General features: G+C 37.6%; 2 protein-coding genes across 4 annotated transcripts in view; one reads left to right on the forward strand and one right to left on the reverse strand.

Moving 5' to 3' along the window:
- The first annotated feature begins 3,223 nt into the window (after positions 1-3,223).
- On the forward strand, positions 3,224-5,622 carry LOC107555637 (transcription factor LBX1-like). Its single transcript, XM_016238499.1, has 2 exons — positions 3,224-3,813; positions 5,177-5,622. Exons 1-2 carry the CDS (start codon positions 3,486-3,488, stop codon positions 5,620-5,622), a joined length of 774 nt encoding a protein of 257 aa, XP_016093985.1. The 5' UTR covers positions 3,224-3,485.
- A 3,384-nt stretch (positions 5,623-9,006) lies between these two features.
- LOC107555639 (polycomb group RING finger protein 1) overlaps positions 9,007-19,016 on the reverse strand; it is a 13,494-nt gene continuing 3,484 nt past the window's right edge. Inside the window, exons 1-9 of one of the 3 annotated variants that reach the window (XM_016238503.1) lie at positions 17,120-17,204; positions 12,831-12,936; positions 12,517-12,669; positions 12,358-12,429; positions 10,718-10,823; positions 10,506-10,548; positions 10,295-10,381; positions 9,576-9,656; positions 9,007-9,120 (exon numbers count right to left, since the gene is read on the reverse strand). In XM_016238503.1, coding sequence (XP_016093989.1) covers positions 9,070-9,120; positions 9,576-9,656; positions 10,295-10,381; positions 10,506-10,548; positions 10,718-10,823; positions 12,358-12,429; positions 12,517-12,669; positions 12,831-12,936; positions 17,120-17,155 — 735 coding nt within the window. In that variant the 5' untranslated portion in view covers positions 17,156-17,204 and the 3' untranslated portion in view covers positions 9,007-9,069. Of the gene's footprint in view, positions 9,121-9,575; positions 9,657-10,294; positions 10,382-10,505; positions 10,549-10,717; positions 10,824-12,357; positions 12,430-12,516; positions 12,670-12,830; positions 12,937-17,119; positions 17,205-19,016 lie in introns of those variants that run through there. The other 2 variants (XM_016238502.1, XM_016238501.1) reach the window with 2 other exon arrangements.

A 19,016-nucleotide genomic window follows, 5' to 3' on the forward strand; every position in this document is an offset into this window, starting at 1 on the left:
AGCGTGTGTATATAATATTGTTGGTAGTAGCCTATTATGGACATAATTCTACATGGTATGCTTTTGATCATGAGTTTGGAGCCCTATAATAGCTCATGTGAGTTTGTACTGGCCGTTTTTTATGGTGTGTTTTGTTGATAGCAACCTAACGTCGACATGATTGGTTTGCAGCTCAATATAGCCATAATGAAAGAACGTGTCAATCACACTGCTTGGATTTTCAGCTTTATAGACAAGAGACTATTCACCTCATTCTTACTTCTTGAAACCGACCAGAACGTGTATCAGGATTTATTTGACATCATAATTATTCTGAAGTCAATTCCTTTATAGCCTATCTCTTAATAAAAATATGATATTTTCATATTTATGTAGATTTCTCATCAATGCACGTGGGATCAAACAAAGCCAAGAGGGTATTTTGGAAATAAACGGCACAGAGCCAGAGTAACACCTCACTACGCAACGCACCCGATAGGTTCATCACAGTCAAATGTCACTGCTTGGCTCCACTCTAATGCGTATGTCCCCGTATCATGTTTATATAGTAGTTAGTACAGCTGTTTGGGTGAGAAAGAGGCGAGCAATGTTAGCAGAAACGAGCCTATAAAGTGCAATGCAGCTGAGACATTTGAGGTACTACTGAGATATTTTAGGCTATGAGAAGTGCCTATTTAATATCTCAGTCAACAGCTCAGCTTTCATTTGTTATGTTGTTAGAATGGCATCTGAACGTTTACATTAAAGACTGAATCTGCTATGGAATCAGACAATTCAGTGTTTCTGAAATTCTTCACTTTATTTGGATCAGATCGAGAAAAATAAGGAGAAGAACTTGACTTAAAAGAAGCTAAGATCTAATTAATCATCAGATTTAATATGTGTTTTTGATATACAATAATCAATAATTTGCATATTCCGCGTTAATGGTATTAGTGAATTGCATTTAATATAGCATTTTTATTTGCATAAAAAAAAGAAACCTAAATATATATATTCTATAGGCAACTATTGAATTTTCTACCAATGTTGCATTTTATTTTATTATGGAATCATGTTTTATTTCATATTATAATTATGTTAAATTCCATTCCCTTTTATTCTATCGTTGCACATTTCGAACACACACTTATATATATATATATATATATATATATATATATATATATATATATATATATATATCGTGCACAGTAGCATTATCCTCAATAAATGTTTCTAGATCGCCGCAAAGTCTATGCGTCTCTGCCGAGGGAAGTGACGCATGGACGGGCTGGGCGAAAATAAAACCCCGCTCCCCCTAAAACCGTGATGATTGATGATGTCAGGTGTTCTGTTTCTAATTAACGTTTAAATTAGGCCAAAGAAACCCTTTCGAATTAGCGCTGATCCGCTTGAGACCGTCCGGATCCTCTCAGAGCGATTTGGAGAAGAGAGATGGCGAGATTATCTTTAGTACTAATAATGCTCGCGCATTTGAGAGAAATGTAACACCATGTTCGGCTTCGGTATCTCTCGCTCTCTGTGGGGTAATGCGAATGTGCTATTGTTGGCGCTGAAGGGCATCATTCTCCCGATCAGAAATCCTATCCTTCCACGTTACATTAATACTCATGTATCATTTAATAGGTTTAGCAGCTTTCCTCTGACCTGACATTCTGAGGTGACCAATTGGTATTTGAACCCACTGGACTAATAATAATAGCTGTTAGTATTACTATTATTATTATCAGTAGTAGTAGTAGTAGTAGATTAGTATATAAAGACAAGAAACTAGAAGCAACATAACTGTAAGGACGTGGCATCACTGTAGACTCATCATCATGTGTTTTGTAGTCTGGCAAGATACATTTGTTCAATGCATTGTTGCTCATTTGCCGTAAAATACTCTATTGAGTTTGTCTCCGTGTCGCCCACGTTGAGCGGTCTGGACCCGCTCTAATAGAATGTTGTGCTGTTTTAGTGCTCGTGAGCTGTTTGGCTTGTTTCAGTCCCTGGACGGATGTCACCATATGGTGCTCTTGGCACGGACAATGCGATATTCCTGCAAACTGGCCATACATCGCCAGTGACTCGTGTAAGAGAGACATCTATCTCCCTAATCGATTATTGAAACCCTGTTAAATATGATCAGATATCAACATCGCCACTTGTTTTATTGCCCAGTGTTTTATATTTATGGGGAGACCACCTAAATATTCACTATAGTCTAAAGGCCACAGCGAGGTTTAAGAGAAAAATATTCTATCGGATTGCTTAAATATATATTGCAACTCAGTGACGAAATGCAAAATTTTTGTGCAGTCGTATTTTTTATTTATTTATTCATTTTTATTTTGGAAATAAATCAAACAACAAAATATCAAAAGCAAATAAATCTAAAGACTTCAGACAATGCTGTTTAAAAATTTCGTGAGCAGATCATAAAAATAAAAATCTTAATATAATCGCCAATATAAAACTTTAAGATTTTAGGAAATGTCTGTATAGTGCTATTTTTGTTAAAAAAAAGCAAGCTGGGAAAAAAATATAGCATAATAAATGCAATGTAGCACTTTTGGAAGTGCAAGAACGTTTGTAAACACATCTCAGCTTCATTTCCAAAGTAGTTTGTTTTGCAGTGAAGTAAATATATATATATATATATATTGGACTGAAACAATGACATGCCTTGCATTCTGATCTCGTGTGTTTTGATGACAGCAGATACACGAGGTGTGAGAAAATTATGCTGTCATAACAGTCTCCAAAACTTCGATAATCATGATATTACAGTAATTAGTCCTTCCCAAATTTTTCCCCTATACAACTCTTGAATTCTAAATGGTCATTGATGCCTTGAATGTTTATTTTATTTATTTATTTATTTTTATTTTATACTATACATTTTTGTTATGATTCTGAAACTGAAGATAGATCCGCATACACGTTGACAGAGAGAGAAGGCAAGTATTGGTGTTAATGAGAGCACTCTCCCTTTTCAGGGAGGTATTCGCGTGGAGCACGTGGTTTGCCCTAAGTGGGAGTGGGATGCATCAACAGATGCATAAACATCCCGAGCCATCTCCTCTCTCTTTAAATTTAAGGGGAAACTCCTCCTATTCTCGGTCCAATTCATTATGATGGCCTGGCCCTTTAAGACGGAGCAGCGGGTCAGCAAGTAGTGTAGTGTTTCTCTAATTGAACTTCACAAAAGCAATCAAAAAGAACTCGTTAGCGGTTGCTTGCTGTTTTGAGCCTCCTTGAGATACGGCTGCACATGCTGAAGATCTTCATGGAGCAGCTCAGAGAAGACTGGAGCTGCATATGAGGACTAAAGTTCGGGTGGCTGTGACGCCTGAAGCATGGTGCTTTTGGAGAGCCACTCCAGACTGAGCAAGAACAACGATTCTGTTTAAAAACAGGAATAGACCAGGATTTTGTATGCATAAAAAAGTTTGAGCGAACTAGGTGACTTCTATTCGAAATAGTTTCTTGGGACTGAGATGACCTCCAGATCTAAAGACATGAAGGCAGGCTCCGTTTTGCAGTCCAGCGGCGAGGAGAGGCGGCGGGGTCCCTTAGACCAACTCCCACCTCCGGCCAACTCCAACAAGCCTCTCACCCCGTTCAGCATTGAGGATATCTTAAATAAACCCTCTGCCAAGAAGTCCGTCGGTAGTCTGTGCCCTCCGCGCGTGCTGGAGAAACTGACCGGCTCGAGCGCGTCTCGGAACGGGATCAGCGCTCCGTCCTCGCCGTTATGCGCTCTGGAGGAGCTGGCGAGCAAAACATTTAAGGGGCTGGAAGTCAGCGTTATACAAGCTGCAGAAGGTAAATTGTTTGACTTTGTTTCAGGGGTTTGTAGTTTTGCATTCAGATTGTGCTTACGAATTTACCTTCGAGTTTTAAATGCGCAATTGAAGTTAGTGACACTTTTGTTAATGTGGTATTGTAGCGCATTATAGGCTATGTGGATTTTTATAACTGATGTCGAATGCATATATATATATATATATATATATATATATATATACTTTTTTCCCAGTGGTTCAGTATTTACCAACTTGTTTAATCTCTGCGTATTTTTGTTATACACATTTTCAGATATTACATTTCTCCTGTTTTTTCTTAGCTAAATGTCAATAGCAATTCCTCGAGTGTGACTGTATTTCTGGAATTTCACCTAGTCTTCTAAAAATTAAAGGTTCTCCGATGGTAAAGCATAAAAATCAAGCAGTCTTAATTCTCAATATATAGGGCTTTTGAGTTGCTAAATGGTTCTTTGTATACTGGTTCGAGATTCTTTAAAATGCCAGTAAATCATGGTTTCTACAGAACCAAGTTCTTTGTTGATCTCAAAAATGACTTTTTTTTCTTTTCTTTTTTTTTTCCAGAAATGCAGCTTAACCGTGCTTTTACAAGAATGTTAAAGAGGTGGAAATCATTCATGTTCACTTGACACATTTACTGAAAACAGTCCTCGGTCGTGACGTTCGTGCTGACATTGCAGATCTGTCTTAGTGGGTCAGGCTAACGGTTAAGGTCGTCTGTAATAAGATTGAGGCCAGTTCTGTGGCCTGATAGGCTGCTTGATTAACACATCAGATATTTCGAATTTACTTGGCAATCAATAGTTCAGATGTTTTGGAAAGTTTCTCCCACTCTTTTCAAGAACAGCTGTTATGCAGCTGGAATGAACAACTGTGGCCTATCACATAACACAACAGTGAGTACACTCTTAACAATAAAGGTTGTAATTTGAACCAAACAGCATGTTGCAGTCTGATTCAAAAGGATAACTTTTATAACTTATACAAAATAAAATAAACATTTACAGTCTGTTATGGTGCTTAAAGATCCTAGAAACCAAAACACTGATCTAAAGAACCTTGTAACATTATTAAAGACTTTTAAATCTCCAGAGAACCATATACAGCCAAAAAATAAGACCACTGAAGAGCTTCCAAATAACCTTCACAAATCAATAGTCAATGTGCATTTAAATAATGGGAAATGAAACTTCATGCATTTTACTCTAGATTCATATTTCAGTTTACTGAATGTGCATTAGCTTTATACTGTTTGGGAATGACTTACTGATGAAAGTTATTCTGAATTGTGACCCACACACGCCGCCTGCGTTATTCCTGTCATGCGTTCCTGGAAATCAACTCTCCTTTCTTTCCATTTAAAGGTCGCGACCATCTCAACGCCTTCGGCCAAAGACAGGCCTCCAAAAAACGAAGGAAGTCTCGCACGGCCTTCACCAACCACCAGATCTACGAGCTGGAAAAGCGCTTTTTGTACCAGAAATACCTGTCACCGGCCGACAGAGACCAGATCGCACAGCAGCTGGGTTTGACCAACGCGCAGGTCATCACCTGGTTCCAGAACCGAAGGGCCAAGCTCAAGAGAGACCTGGAGGAGATGAAGGCAGACGTGGAGTCTCTCAAGAAAATCCCACCGCAGGCATTGCAGAAACTGGTGGCCATGGAGGACATGGAAGACGCTCACGGTGGCTCGGGGTCCATTTCTCCCAGCCTTTCCCCAAGAGCCTTTCCACAGTCCCCATCCTCGTCCAGAGGCCAAACCACAGACGAGTTCTCAGAGGAGGACGAGGAAATCGAGGTGGACGATTAAAAGCAGGCCCTTGTTTTCAGAGAAGGGCATTTTTCATAACTTTTGCACAGACTCTGCGGAAGAACTTTAAATGCAAGGAAAGTTTTCTGTCTCCCTTATTTTTAATTTATTGAAAGGACCTCTACGTTCTGATGTTCTGATACGTTCAATCTGTCCAGATTGAAGACATGGTTTAAGGAATACATTTTCATAAGATCTGAGAAATGGTTAGAGATAAATGGTACAGTATCAAGACTGCAACATGTGTATGTGCATTTTAAGCTTTATTTCTTGATTTTCGAAGGAAACGTGTGCAATTGTTTACACCGTTCAACACATTTATGACCGCTGTAGAAACTCTACACCAAAAGTGATTTTCAATTAAATTCTCAGCTGAATAGAATTATATATTTATAAATAATTTCAGAAGTCATCAGAAGCAAATTTATTCAATCTTGTTTCTGCATTGTAATTGTCAAGACTAATTTCCCAAAGTTTTACATTATATATCCCAGTTTCTGGCACAATTACTACTGGCATTATTAACAAAACAAAAAAAATAATGTATGTCCAAACCAATGCAAGGGCAAGGTTGTGTATATATATAACAAGTTATGATGCATCTAACTCGTTAAATTTATTGTAACATTCTATTTAATCATCATTTATGTAAATAAAGGGTATATGTAATTTCACAATGTTTCCTTCCTTACCTTGAGTCAGAATTTATGCATTCATGCATTGTATGCTGAGCTGAATTATAAAATAATTTCCCTATAAATTTGTGGATATAAGAAATCCACTAGAAAGAAATCACATTTTTTTCAATCTTAAAAAAAACAAAACAAATAAGTCTCTCACTCTTTTATTTTTTACCCAATTGTATTAATCGGTAATTAAATTCAAATCGGTTGAAAAAGTTCAGGACCACCTGTATATTTAAGGCAGCCCTAAAATTTAAGTTTGCTATTTTAGTGGCTTGATTGTCATGAGGCAAAGTTGCCTTGCATAAAATGTTTTATTTTATGCAAATGATTTTAAGGCACACTCTCGTGGAGTTAAACAGCCGAGAGAGGCAGAGCACTTTTACACATCGCTTCATTGTGTTAAGAAGAGTGTTTGTGTGTGTGTTAAGTGCTTGAAGCGTAATTAGGACAATCGAACAAGGTTCCCCCTCTCACATTGTCACGAGGACAGCATAAAGCTTTCTTTTCTCCTCGCGCCATATGGTTTATGAATCTTCTCTAACACAAACTAGTCAACATGATTGATTAGGTTTACCCGCCTCTGAGTGCGCATTAACAGTTTCAGTCGGTCGAGCCCAAATAATACCCCACATCTGTGCCCGTGTGTTAAAAACGCCCGTGAATAGCAGATGATTTGCATGCGGTTCCTAATGAATAAATCTCAAAAGGAAGCCGGTGGAAATGGGGAGGATTGCTGCATCCTGGTCTGCCGAATTTCTTTCGGCCCATTTGTGTCAGTTGTGAGCAGATCAAGGCAGCAGTTTTGGGGCAGCGAGAAGATGGAAGTACAATTGGCCTAATCGCTTGGAATAGTTGGGGTTGAAAAGTCAAGTAGATTTTTATGAGCGCTTTGTGAAAAGACTCACCAGAGAGCCGGAGTTCTCAGAGCTGTCGAGGCAGCGGCTCATTCTCGTGCTGTTTTGTGTTTAAGCTGCGATTGAAGTCCGCACAATAGCTCTAAATGCTTCGGGTTCCTACTGAGAGTCGAGATGACTGGAATTTGAAGACATATGCATATAAATGCGGACGATTGAAAGCCATGATTTCACAGTGTGAAAATATTCGAGCAAACATCCAAGCGCGTTAAAAGCTCTGATATGTCCCCTGCACGATAGATCACGATTCAGTGGTCAGCTTGTTAAACACAACTTCTGCAAAAATGTACAGTGAACCTTTTCATTCATGTAAAAGGCGGTAAAAGTAGCCTATAGTTGTTAGTGGATTTGTAGGGGCAGACATTAAGCTACTGTTTTCATTTAAGGTCTTAATAATGGCAAAATCAATATGAAAAACGAATGCCAGAAATAGTAGTAATAATAATAACGCTTTAGAATTTGCTTAGCCTACAGAAAGCCTACTTCATTGTTATTTAATGTTATTTAACAATATCATTATTAGCCTACTATTATTATTGTTATTATTAGAATCATCATCTTTTATATTCGTTAAAATGTATTTAAGATTAGTTATTATAAAGAAAAAAATCAAACATTTAGCCATGCATGCGCTCGCATGTTTTTTTTTTTTTTTTTTAACGTTTATCTATTGTAGCCTTTTTTTTCTGGAATCGCGAAAAAAATGTCTAAATTACATTAGAGGGTTATATAGATGAGGTGTTATATTTTATTTCGTTTTCTTAAATATTAGCCCAATAGCCGATAGCTCTGCGTTTTCTTAAATATTGTTTTTATATGAGTAGGCTAGGCCTATATATAAAATATATGTAGCCTGAATGTTTAATGTAATATAAAATAATTGTGAAAATGTAGCCTACATGTTTATTTTTTCTTAAAAAAATATTCGATGAAAGCAGAGTCGTGTGTTTTAAAGCCTATAACATTCTAAATGATTTAATGCTTTGCAAGAGGGAAAAATAGCCTACTATTCTTAAAATTAATTGCGATAATACTACAATTAGTTAACAAAAAGCTACAAAGTAACATGTACATATTTGACCCTCCAAATAAATTAAGTCAGCTGTAATTCTGATTACCTGCTGGTGGACATAAACTTAAAATTGACCAGGTAAATAATAAAATATGAGCGTTAGCCTATTAAAACATACCAGCGTGCATTTCCCCCAAATTATATCGATCAATAGTATATTTTCTTCTCTCGAGACATTTAAAGCATTTGTAGTCACAACTGTTACATCGGAATTACCTTCCCTTCATGTGATGACTGTATTTTATAGTTGATACAAGCATGTTTTTATACTAATACTGCGATGATACTAGGCATTCTGCCTGAGCTTTTCATTGTATCTTCAGAGCACTACATATAATGTAGTCTGAGATGAAAAATGCATCGATATGATCATAACAGAGTCATATTGTGAGGTGACTGAAGGGGACCGGCGTCAGTGAAGCTCTCTTAAAGACCAACACTGCACCCTAGTGGTTCATTTCTAAAAACACTGTTGATTTGAATACAAATTACAATAACTCTATTTTGACTTTAGCAAGACTAGTCAACTTGTATTCATATAATGATCATATAATTTTTAATACCTTGCACATAATTTAAGTTTAAAAAACACACACACACAATATATATATATATATATATATATATATATATAAAATGCAACCAAACATTTTTACCACTTAATTTATTTTTCAAAAATACAAAACAAAAAAATAATTATACATGTACAGAAAGCTATTAAAATAGAATATGTGAAATACAAAATATTTACACCAATTGATATTTTCACACAATCCTATCTTGTCCGTGTGTCTTTTATAGCATAATGGAGTACCAGTGGTTGTGCCTAAAAGGGAGACAAAGAAGAAAACATTAGAACATGAATGAAAGGTTTAACAAAGTATCATCCTGTTGACAGGCTAATGACTGACACTAAACAGAGATTGCGGGCAGAACTTCATCCATTGCACTTAAAAACATGAGGCATGGAATTACTCATGCTAGATTCTCACAACACTTTGACGCCCCACAAACCAGAGCAAGACACACTGCATGAAGCAATATGGAGAATAGCACTTCCATTGCATTTTTCAGACCACAAGGCGACATCAGGCATATGGCTTTTTCTAGTACTAATAAATCTCTGCCTATGATTCCCCTCAGAAGATTCCTTCAGTGAGTAAAACAGAGCACAGTAAATCACTATAGGAATGAAGATCCCACCTAAAGGGAAAGCAAACGGGCTGCAAGTGTGAAAGCATGTGGTATGAAATTAGCTGGAGACGGTTGAGTCTATGCTACCTTTCCAAACCAGTGAGACAGCCAGAGACCCTTCATGGTCATGTGATCTGGGAGAGATTCGTTATTGAATAACATCTGGACCTGCAGTGCCATAAAGAGCACACAATGAAGAGAGAAGAAAAAAGGGCAGGAGGATGGAAATGAAAACAATGAGAGGTTTAGTTTAAAATCTTGCTAATTACATTTCACCATTAGAAAAATTATTTTTTAGCTGGTCATCCTATTTGAACATTGTTTTTTTTTGTTTGTTTTTCTATTATGGAACTGAACATCAAATTCTCCTAACTGGGATGTACAAATCATACATGCATTTATACAATCAACATGTTGTCTGTTTGTCTAACACAGTGTCTGAAAGCACTAAAGCCACACATCACCTTCACTGACAACAGACCAATCAGCTGTAAGCTCAAGGATAGACTTCAGCAACAGAAAATGGGTGAATTCTTTGTTTCCTACTTCAGAAAAACACATTCATATGTACCATTTTGTATATTGAATGAATTTTATAACAGGTTGCAATTGCATATAGTTAAAAACAAATAATGAATTAAATTAGTAGTCCAGAGACCACTAGCTATTTAATTTATTTATTTTTTAAATAGGAATGACTGAACTGAATAAATGTGATGTAAAACTTGCACAATTATGTGGCTTTCTGTCCTAACTATAAAACAATGGCTCCTTAAAGCATGACAGAGAAGAAAAAAAAGTCACACCTGATGTTTCTCCAAGTTAAGTCGATGACATAACACTTTCCTCAGATGTCGTACCTCAGCCCTGACCGAACAACGTACAAATTTCTGCTGCATGAACATAATATAAAATTAACACATTTATCATCGCTTCTAATAGAAAAAGCAACCAATGTGAAGGTTTACTTGAGTGAATTCATGTACATTCAAATTCCTTCTTCGGCTGTTGTCTTACCTGTAGAGTTAATTTATTTTTGTCCTTCCCAGGAAATGACGAGCTGTAAAAACAAGATGAAATTGGAGTTTTTACGTTTTTAAAAGAGGTCTCTTATGCTCACCAAGTACGCATTTATTTGATCAGAAATACAGTAATATTGTGAAATATTCGGGGGTTTTTTTGTTCGTTTAAAAAAAAAAAAATTATAATCTTTACTGCTATCTTCCTACCTTTGCCTCTCCAAACACAGAGAGACCTGCTCGTCGTATCTGTAGAAATGAGCTTTGGAGTGGTCAAAGCTTGTGTAGGGTAATCCTGTATTATCTGGAACTGAATCTACAAGAAAACAAAAACATAGTTAATAATAATCTTAATAATAACAAATTAACAGCAGCATCTATGGTAGGGTGACTATATGTGCCCTCTTTCCAGGACACGTCCTGGTCAGGATTTCTATACTGCCTAAAATATCCAAGTTTTGGCTTTGCTGCGCTGCGCAGACCGATCGGTGTGTAACATCTCACAGTACAGTGAGAGCTATAAAGAGCAGCCGGCTCCTTATGCTTTCGAATCGCTTGCACAGTACTTTCATGTCATACATCAATCAGTCTGCGCAGTGCTGCTTCTAGTTGAACACACCTAATATGTACGCGTATTTGCCATGCTTTGACTGTTCTCATGCTTTGACTGTTCCCTCTTTCTCACGCGCCATGAATGGTTGATTATCTAGAATGCCTGCATGTTATTGGTCAAACCATGGATCGTACCAAAAGGGGTGGGGTGGGGGTGGTTTTTTGCAGAACTTCGCACACTGGATGAGAAGCGGCATTATAATGCATTATAAATGTACCAAATCCTTGTTGATGTACTACATAAAGTCTGTAAGATTGTACATTTTACATCCTAGTCTACATTTTAATAGGCTATTAGAAACAGTAATAACAGTAGGCTATTAGTTAGATGCCAGATATGATTTATTAAGCTATGACTAAATAATTTATTTTTAGAATAGAGATCACAGTTCTCCCACAATTCTGAAAACAAAACATTAGACAAAAACAAAATAATATATAGGCTAATTCACTTAGGTTTCTTACTAAATGCTTTATTTAATGTTATAAATGAGCCTATTAAAAATAAAAATATGTAAAAAAAAATATATATATATTTGAAATAAACGAATGGAACTTTATTAGATCGTTTTTGAACGAATCTCTTGGCTGAATTAATTAGACATCAAATGCATTTTAACAGTCACTGGTCGCTACTTACTGGCATAATGTAACATATAGGCCTACAATCTTTATTTGAAGCGTAACATGAGTTCCAAAGGATAGTTTCTCATATTGAATGCGGCTGCCGCAACATCTGCTATATCCGGACTATAAACTTTTATCCCAATACTTCCGTTATTAGTATTTAATGTTTGCAACACAGAAATGTAATCTACTGTGTAGACTGTTTGTGAAGCTGTTTCAAACATAAAGCTTACATGATGAGCGTGATTGTGATTTCAAATGTTTAGTATACGTAGTGGAATCATCGTCATAGCAATAACATTGCGTGTGTTTGAATCGAGATCGCAATCTTTTAATGATTAATCCATATGAGGCTATAGCCTATGTATTTTTGTATGTTATACTTTGTACCAGACCTCAAAAGTTACCCGGGGCCAAGCCCGGGTGCCCCCCCCCCCACTTCCGCGATCCATGGGTTAAACTACTTTTTGATCATTACCTTCAGCAAGTATGAAAACAGGAAAACAAAGTCAAAACCTGGATATTTTAGGCAATATAGAAATCATGGTCAGGACGTGTCCGGGAAAAATAGCACGTATGGTCACCCTATCTATTGACATGGTGTCACTTACCATCTCCAGATGGCTGTATGATTCGTTCAAGACCTCGTGACTGATAGAATTCTTTAATTCGTTTGTCTTCACCTGAGAAGATCAGAGGGTTATTTAACCATGACTGACCAGGAGACAAACCGACACTCAAGTTCAGATGATCCTATACACTATACTTACTCTCTTGTAGACCTGGGACTAGTTTGTAGACGATGTCTTGCATGACTCTGTCCAGCTTTAGATTCAGCAAAGGCTGCGTTTCGTGGATTTTGATGTTACACATCGGACAATACTTGCTGGTCTGGAGATACTTCACAATGCAACTCTTACAAACTGCAGAGACACGGTGGAATGAAAACGAGTATTTATTTTAGCAAAACAGCTTATGAATTTCTTCTGCATATGGTACAAATAATAACTGAGAAGTAGGCTGCTATAAATCTGTGTTCATTTGAGAGTGTTTATAGGAGAGAGATCAAGTACACAACACTTACACGTATGGAGGCATTCTGTGATGGTGGTTGCATCAATAAAGTATCCTGCACAGAGGTAGCACACGATGTGTTCATTTAGGTCCTTTATCTTTATTTTAACTTCTTCCTGTAAAACAAACAGGTAGTTTGAGATGACTATGGCATTCTGCATTAGCGTAACATCGCCAGCCTTTCACATTCAGGTGTTTTTGGAGCCGTCCATGAATGCATATCTACAGGGCAATATTGTTATGCCATGTTAACGTGTAAATAAGACACATTTTTCAAGTTTATCCTTGGCGTTCCCACCTGTCATCTTGTGCAAAGCCCAGTCAGTTTGGTAAAACTATCAATTATAGCTGAAACAACATTCAAATTGTTTCTTTTTTGAAAAATTTTTTTGGTGAGAAGAATTTTTGAAAACGTAAAATGTCTCAACTAGGAAAAAAAGACAATTATTCTATAACTTATATTTAGCCTACACATAAATCAAATATATAGCAGTTTCAGCAGTGTCCTGTATTAACACATTAAAATTTAACAAACTACGATTTTATGACCACATAGCCTAATTATTTTTAAAGATTCTGCAGATTTTTTGTACTTTTCATTTGTTATGAAGTTGTTTTTAAGGTGGCAAAGGGGTGGCATGGGGTCTATGAGGGGTGACAACACCAAAGCAAGCCCTCATGCTAGGGTTGTGACCCACCGGTTAATTGACGTGTGACAACCTCAGTAATACCGGTATCACCGCAGGGGCATTCCCTCTTTTCCTTGCTTTCCTTCGCTTTTAAATAGCTTGTAAAAGCAGCATGCGCATGTTACTTTCACTTTCAAATAGCGGCAATTAGGCATCAATTGCTTAAACGCAACAACAAAAAAGCAATTGTTCGTTTTTAGTTCATTTGAATTTTCCCTCTTCTCCTCGCTTTCCTTCGCTTTTAAATAGCTTAAAAGCACCGTGCGCATTTTACTTTCACTTTCGAATTAGTGGCAGTTAGGCATCAATTGCTTGAATGCAACAACAAAATACAACGTCAAACTCACTTTAGCGTATATATAAAACATAGAACTTTTATTAACAAAACAAATAAAAATACACCATGCTATAGGGCAGGCTATGCCTAATATAAAATAACAAATAACTTACACAAAACTGGAAACAAATAAACATGCATAATATATAACCAAATAAATAAGAAATGTATGGTTTATTGGCAAAACGAGTTTAGCATCCTCTGCACATTTGGCAAAATTTCATTACAGTATACAGTACTATAGCAGTTTCTTGGTCTCCTGACACAAGACTATATCTCTAGGCAATCATTTCTCGGTTCTTCACAAATGCAGTACACATAAAAAATGGTTACAAATAAAATTTGAGTCACACGCTTGAAGGTGTACAACATGTGCTACAGTTTACTGTACATATAGAATAGTGAAATTTCCATTGTCTAATGTACTGGTACTGTACTGTAATTATACTGTATGTGTAAGTATAAAACCCCTGTAGATCATGATTTACTTAGCTCACTCCTCTCCGTTGTTAGGATGCAGAGATTCTGATTGGTGTGTCATCAGCTTTTAGGCTACTCAGTGACTAAGTTTACATGAGTTGCTTTTAGAATATTCCTTTCATGTTCCCATTTTATATGTTATAGTACATAGTTCGATTAATGGTGCATGTCATTACGCCCCTCAATTGTTAAACTTTTTGAGAAACTTTGTTTTGAAAACTGAATTAAAGTTTTGGGTGGAAAAAAGTGGCAACTAAAATCAGTTATATTAACAATCGAGAAAACTGCAATACGAGTTCTTACCTAACTCTGCTATTAGTTTCCGTGATCGGCATATTCTTATTGATTTCATGTTATTGTTAGGGCTTATATCCATGATGAAAGTGGAGCGAGCGGTCGGAGAATCGGATCACCAATCAATTACGCGATTAATCTCAGACACATCCAGACGGGATTCGATTTCTCAGGTTCCCACCCAATTGGGCGGTTTTGAATTTGATTGTGCGGGTAAAAATTGGCTTGGGCGGGTGGACAAAATTTGGGCTGGTTTGGGGTCAGTTTGGCAGGTTTCAAACATATAAATTGCATATGCTACTTGTTTAACAAACAAGCCCAAGTATGCATGTACTGCATCCAATCAGTCATCACAACGTTACTACTACTTCTACTACTACTACACACACACACAGGTTTGTTTGTATGGTTTATGGGGACTCTCCATAGGCGTAATGGTTTTTATACTGTACAAACCGTATTTTCTATTGCCCTACACCAACCCTACCCCTAAACCTACCCCTCACAGGAAACTTTCTGCATTTTTAGATTTTCAAAAAAACTCATTCTGAATTATTTATAAGCCTTTTGAATTACGGGGACACTGAAAATGTCCTCATAAATCACCTTCTCGTTGTAATACCTATGTCATACCCATGTTATTATACAAATTTGTGTCCTCAAACCACAAACATGCACACACACACTGCAGAGGCGCTGGTGCTGATGTAAAAGTCGACAGACACACTTGAGGGCTCAGCAGACAGACGTTATGATTCACGAGTGACAAGTTTTTAGCGAGATCAGTTATAACGTATCTGATTTTGAATGACTGTATATTCAATCACAATGCCTTTATATAAGTTAAAGAGTGGGAGAGTTACTCAACTCTCAAAACGTGAATTATTGTGGAGTGAGATGACACTCTATCACTGCAACTCCGAAATCAGAGCACATTTGAATTAATTAATCAAAACGAAACTTGGTTTATACGATCCTGTCTTTTATCTTTTAAACGGTGCAGATTGATAAATCCTTGAAAACTGCTAGACTTTATTAGTTTTGACTGTTCAAAGTTCTGTATTATGTTCTACAATATGAACTTAACAAGAGGCTTTCTCTAGTTATGTGTAAAATTATAGAGCGACACGAAGGTAAGCGCATTATTGTTGTTGTTATTGTTTTTAATTGTCGGATTATAATTTAGTATGTATCAATGAATGACACAGTTTTGACTGTCATGGTGTGTGCATGAACGAGTGTGAAATACCTGCTAATTACGTTGCTTTTTCCTGTCACTTATATTGTTCACTTGTTGCATTTAAATTGGATTATTCTGACTGACATAAAAATGATGCATGTGTTGTTTCGAGGGTAACGTTATCGGTTAATTTATTGATTGCCGTTTTGACTGTCTGCTTGCATATTTTATTTATTTTCGGTAGCCTAATTCTCTTTAATGTAGTCTATTTTCCCCGATTTGATCCGTTACTGGGAAATTTATATTTATATTTATTTTGTTTTAAGGAGTTAAAAATGGCCCTTATCAGCCTTGATTTACATATTCCATCACATTATTTTGACAGTTAAAATTTGGGCGGTTTTTAGGTGGGTTTTTGTGAGCTTTTGGGCTGGAACTCGTCCATCCAATCTGGCAACACTGGTTACGCTGTCATCGCCGCGGCTGAAAAGTAGCACATGAAACACTCTTTACATTTATATGTTATTCTGTGATAATTCTGGGGTGGCACAGCTTTTTCTTAGGGTGCCAGTTGCCACCCCGGTAGATCCGCCCCTGCATTAAACTGAAATCACTGAACCTAATCTTTGGAACCCGATAAAAATGATAATTTTAGAAGAAAAATTCAGACGAAGCTTTTGCATCTTAGGTCTTCATATACAGTACGAATATTTACATCCAGTGTTTCTTCTGACACGGGAAATATTACAAAAGTAATTTGTTGCGTATAACTATTCACATGCACGCGCTACTGTGGTGCGGGAGAAGCGCGCTTTACTTTTCAGGGAGCCAGATGTCATTTATAAACAAGCCTGCCATTGGCTAAATACACCATATTATATACTCGAGTACCGGTTTAATAACAATCACTGCAAACCACTTCGTTAAACAAGGACTCGATGTCCAGGTATGAAAACGGCAGGACAAGCATCACAGGGGTCACATTAGGTCCCATGACTGAATTCTGCAGTACAAAATGCATTTTCTGTCACGCATGTTCAACACGGACACGTGCTGCCGATAATGCACGCCGCAGATCATAAGGATGCACTTGTTCACTCGTCAGTGCCAACGCGCATTAATAAACATGTGGGATATCAGCGCAGCACGCGACGCGAACACTGTTTGAAACAACTCGTTTTATTCGTGTGTTGAATGTTGGAGTTGGGAAAAACTACAACGCAAGAGATTCGACTGGGACAGAAATGACAAGAAAAACCTCGCCACGGAGAACAAAAACGCAACCGCTAGACAGTGGATTGATTCTTCGCAACACTCACGCCTGCGCAGACACGCAGCAAGGTCTCGCGCTCCATCTCTCGGCTTTCGCTCCACACAGAACGCCCCTCTCACGCGTGTTTATAGATAGCGCGGGAAGCGCGCGGCGAAAGACGTGCCGCTCAAGCGATGTTGGTCCCGTTCTTATTGTGGAGTGAGATGACACTCTATCACTGCAACTCCGAAATCAGAGCACATTTGAATTAATTAATCAAAACGAAACTTGGTTTATACGATCCTGTCTTTTATCTTTTAAACGGTGCAGATTGATAAATCCTTGAAAACTGCTAGACTTTATTAGTTTTGACTGTTCAAAGTTCTGTATTATGTTCTACAATATGAACTTAACAAGAGGCTTTCTCTAGTTATGTGTAAAATTATAGAGCGACACGAAGGTAAGCGCATTATTGTTGTTGTTATTGTTTTTAATTGTCGGATTATAATTCAGTATGTATCAATGACACAGTTTTGACTGTCATGGTGTGTGCATGAACGAGTGTGAAATACCTGCTAATTACGTTGCTTTTTCCTGTCACTTATATTGTTCACTTGTTGCATTTAAATTGGATTATTCTGACTGACATAAAAATGATGCATGTGTTGTTTCGAGGGTAACGTTATCGGTTAATTTATTGATTGCCGTTTTGACTGTCTGCTTGCATATTTTATTTATTTTCGGTAGCCTAATTCTCTTTAATGTAGTCTATTTTCCCCGATTTGATCCGTTACTGGGAAATTTATATTTATATTTATTTTGTTTTAAGGAGTTAAAAATGGCCCTTATCAGCCTTGATTTACATATTCCATCACATTATTTTGACAGTTAAAATTTGGGCGGTTTTTAGGTGGGTTTTTGTGAGCTTTTGGGCTGGAACTCGTCCATCCAATCTGGCAACACTGGTTACGCTGTCATCGCCGCGGCTGAAAAGTAGCACATGAAACACTCTTTACATTTATATGTTATTCTGTGATAATTCTGGGGTGGCACAGCTTTTTCTTAGGGTGCCAGTTGCCACCCCGGTAGATCCGCCCCTGCATTAAACTGAAATCACTGAACCTAATCTTTGGAACCCGATAAAAATGATAATTTTAGAAGAAAAATTCAGACGAAGCTTTTGCATCTTAGGTCTTCATATACAGTACGAATATTTACATCCAGTGTTTCTTCTGACACGGGAAATATTACAAAAGTAATTTGTTGCGTATAACTATTCACATGCACGCGCTACTGTGGTGCGGGAGAAGCGCGCTTTACTTTTCAGGGAGCCAGATGTCATTTATAAACAAGCCTGCCATTGGCTAAATACACCATATTATATACTCGAGTACCGGTTTAATAACAATCACTGCAAACCACTTCGTTAAACAAGGACTCGATGTCCAGGTATGAAAACGGCAGGACAAGCATCACAGGGGTCACATTAGGTCCCATGACTGAATTCTGCAGTACAAAATGCATTTTCTGTCACGCATGTTCAACACGGACACGTGCTGCCGATAATGCACGCCGCAGATCATAAGGATGCACTTGTTCACTCGTCAGTGCCAACGCGCATTAATAAACATGTGGGATATCAGCGCAGCACGCGACGCGAACACTGTTTGAAACAACTCGTTTTATTCGTGTGTTGAATGTTGGAGTTGGGAAAAACTACAACGCAAGAGATTCGACTGGGACAGAAATGACAAGAAAAACCTCGCCACGGAGAACAAAAACGCAACCGCTAGACAGTGGATTGATTCTTCGCAACACTCACGCCTGCGCAGACACGCAGCAAGGTCTCGCGCTCCATCTCTCGGCTTTCGCTCCACACAGAACGCCCCTCTCACGCGTGTTTATAGATAGCGCGGGAAGCGCGCGGCGAAAGACGTGCCGCTCAAGCGATGTTGGTCCCGTTC

The sequence above is a fragment of the Sinocyclocheilus grahami genome, unplaced genomic scaffold, assembly GCF_001515645.1.
Source record: "Sinocyclocheilus grahami isolate Dianchi unplaced genomic scaffold, SAMN03320097.WGS_v1.1 scaffold541.1, whole genome shotgun sequence".
Lineage (NCBI taxonomy): Eukaryota > Metazoa > Chordata > Actinopteri > Cypriniformes > Cyprinidae > Sinocyclocheilus > Sinocyclocheilus grahami.

Bases quoted from the DNA above. Each gene is read 5' to 3' on its own strand.
- LOC107555637 (XM_016238499.1), top strand. From the start codon at position 3,486: ATGACCTCCAGATCTAAAGACATGAAGGCAGGCTCCGTTTTGCAGTCC. The intron at 3,814-5,176 runs GTAAATTGTTTG...TTCCATTTAAAG, and splicing joins CGTTATACAAGCTGCAGAAG to GTCGCGACCATCTCAACGCC.